Here is a 388-nt window from a genome sequence, read left to right as displayed (position 1 = left end):
AGTGTCATATTAGCACACACATACAAACACACACAGCCCCTCAAGTATAAGTGAGCCAGTCTAGAGTCCTCACCACTGCAAGGGGATGGAATAGACAAAAATAATAATCTTTTTGGCTTTTGCCTCCCGCTCCCCTGTCCCTCTCGTCCACGTCCCCCGGCTGCGCGGCCGCCATGGCGTCCAGCGAGGAGGACGGCACCAACGGCGGCGCCTCGGAGGCGAGCGAGGAGAGGGAGGCGGTGGGCAAGCGGAGGCGCCTGGGCTTGTTGGCCACTATCTGGCTCACCTTCTACAACATCGCCATGACCGCGGGGTACGTGCGCCCAGAGGGGGCCCTCCGCACGCCGCCGCGTCCCCGACTTTGCGCGCTCTGGTCGCTGGCAGAGCG

General features: G+C 62.9%; 1 protein-coding gene across 1 annotated transcript in view; it reads left to right on the top strand.

The window, feature by feature from the left end:
• Positions 1-128: 128 nt before the first annotated feature.
• Positions 129-388, top strand: part of PTPLA (protein tyrosine phosphatase-like (proline instead of catalytic arginine), member A) — a 21,856-nt gene continuing 21,596 nt past the window's right edge. Inside the window, exon 1 of the mRNA XM_010859985.1 lies at positions 129-313. Coding sequence (XP_010858287.1) covers positions 174-313 — 140 coding nt within the window. The 5' untranslated portion in view covers positions 129-173. The remainder of the gene's footprint in view (positions 314-388) is intronic.

This window comes from Bison bison, unplaced genomic scaffold (genome assembly GCF_000754665.1).
Source record: "Bison bison bison isolate TAMUID 2011002044 unplaced genomic scaffold, Bison_UMD1.0 scf7180017864461, whole genome shotgun sequence".
In the NCBI taxonomy this organism is placed as follows: Eukaryota; Metazoa; Chordata; class Mammalia; order Artiodactyla; family Bovidae; genus Bison; species Bison bison.
The sequence above is the reverse complement of the archived record's forward strand: the minus strand, read 5'-3'. Positions and strand labels throughout refer to the sequence as shown.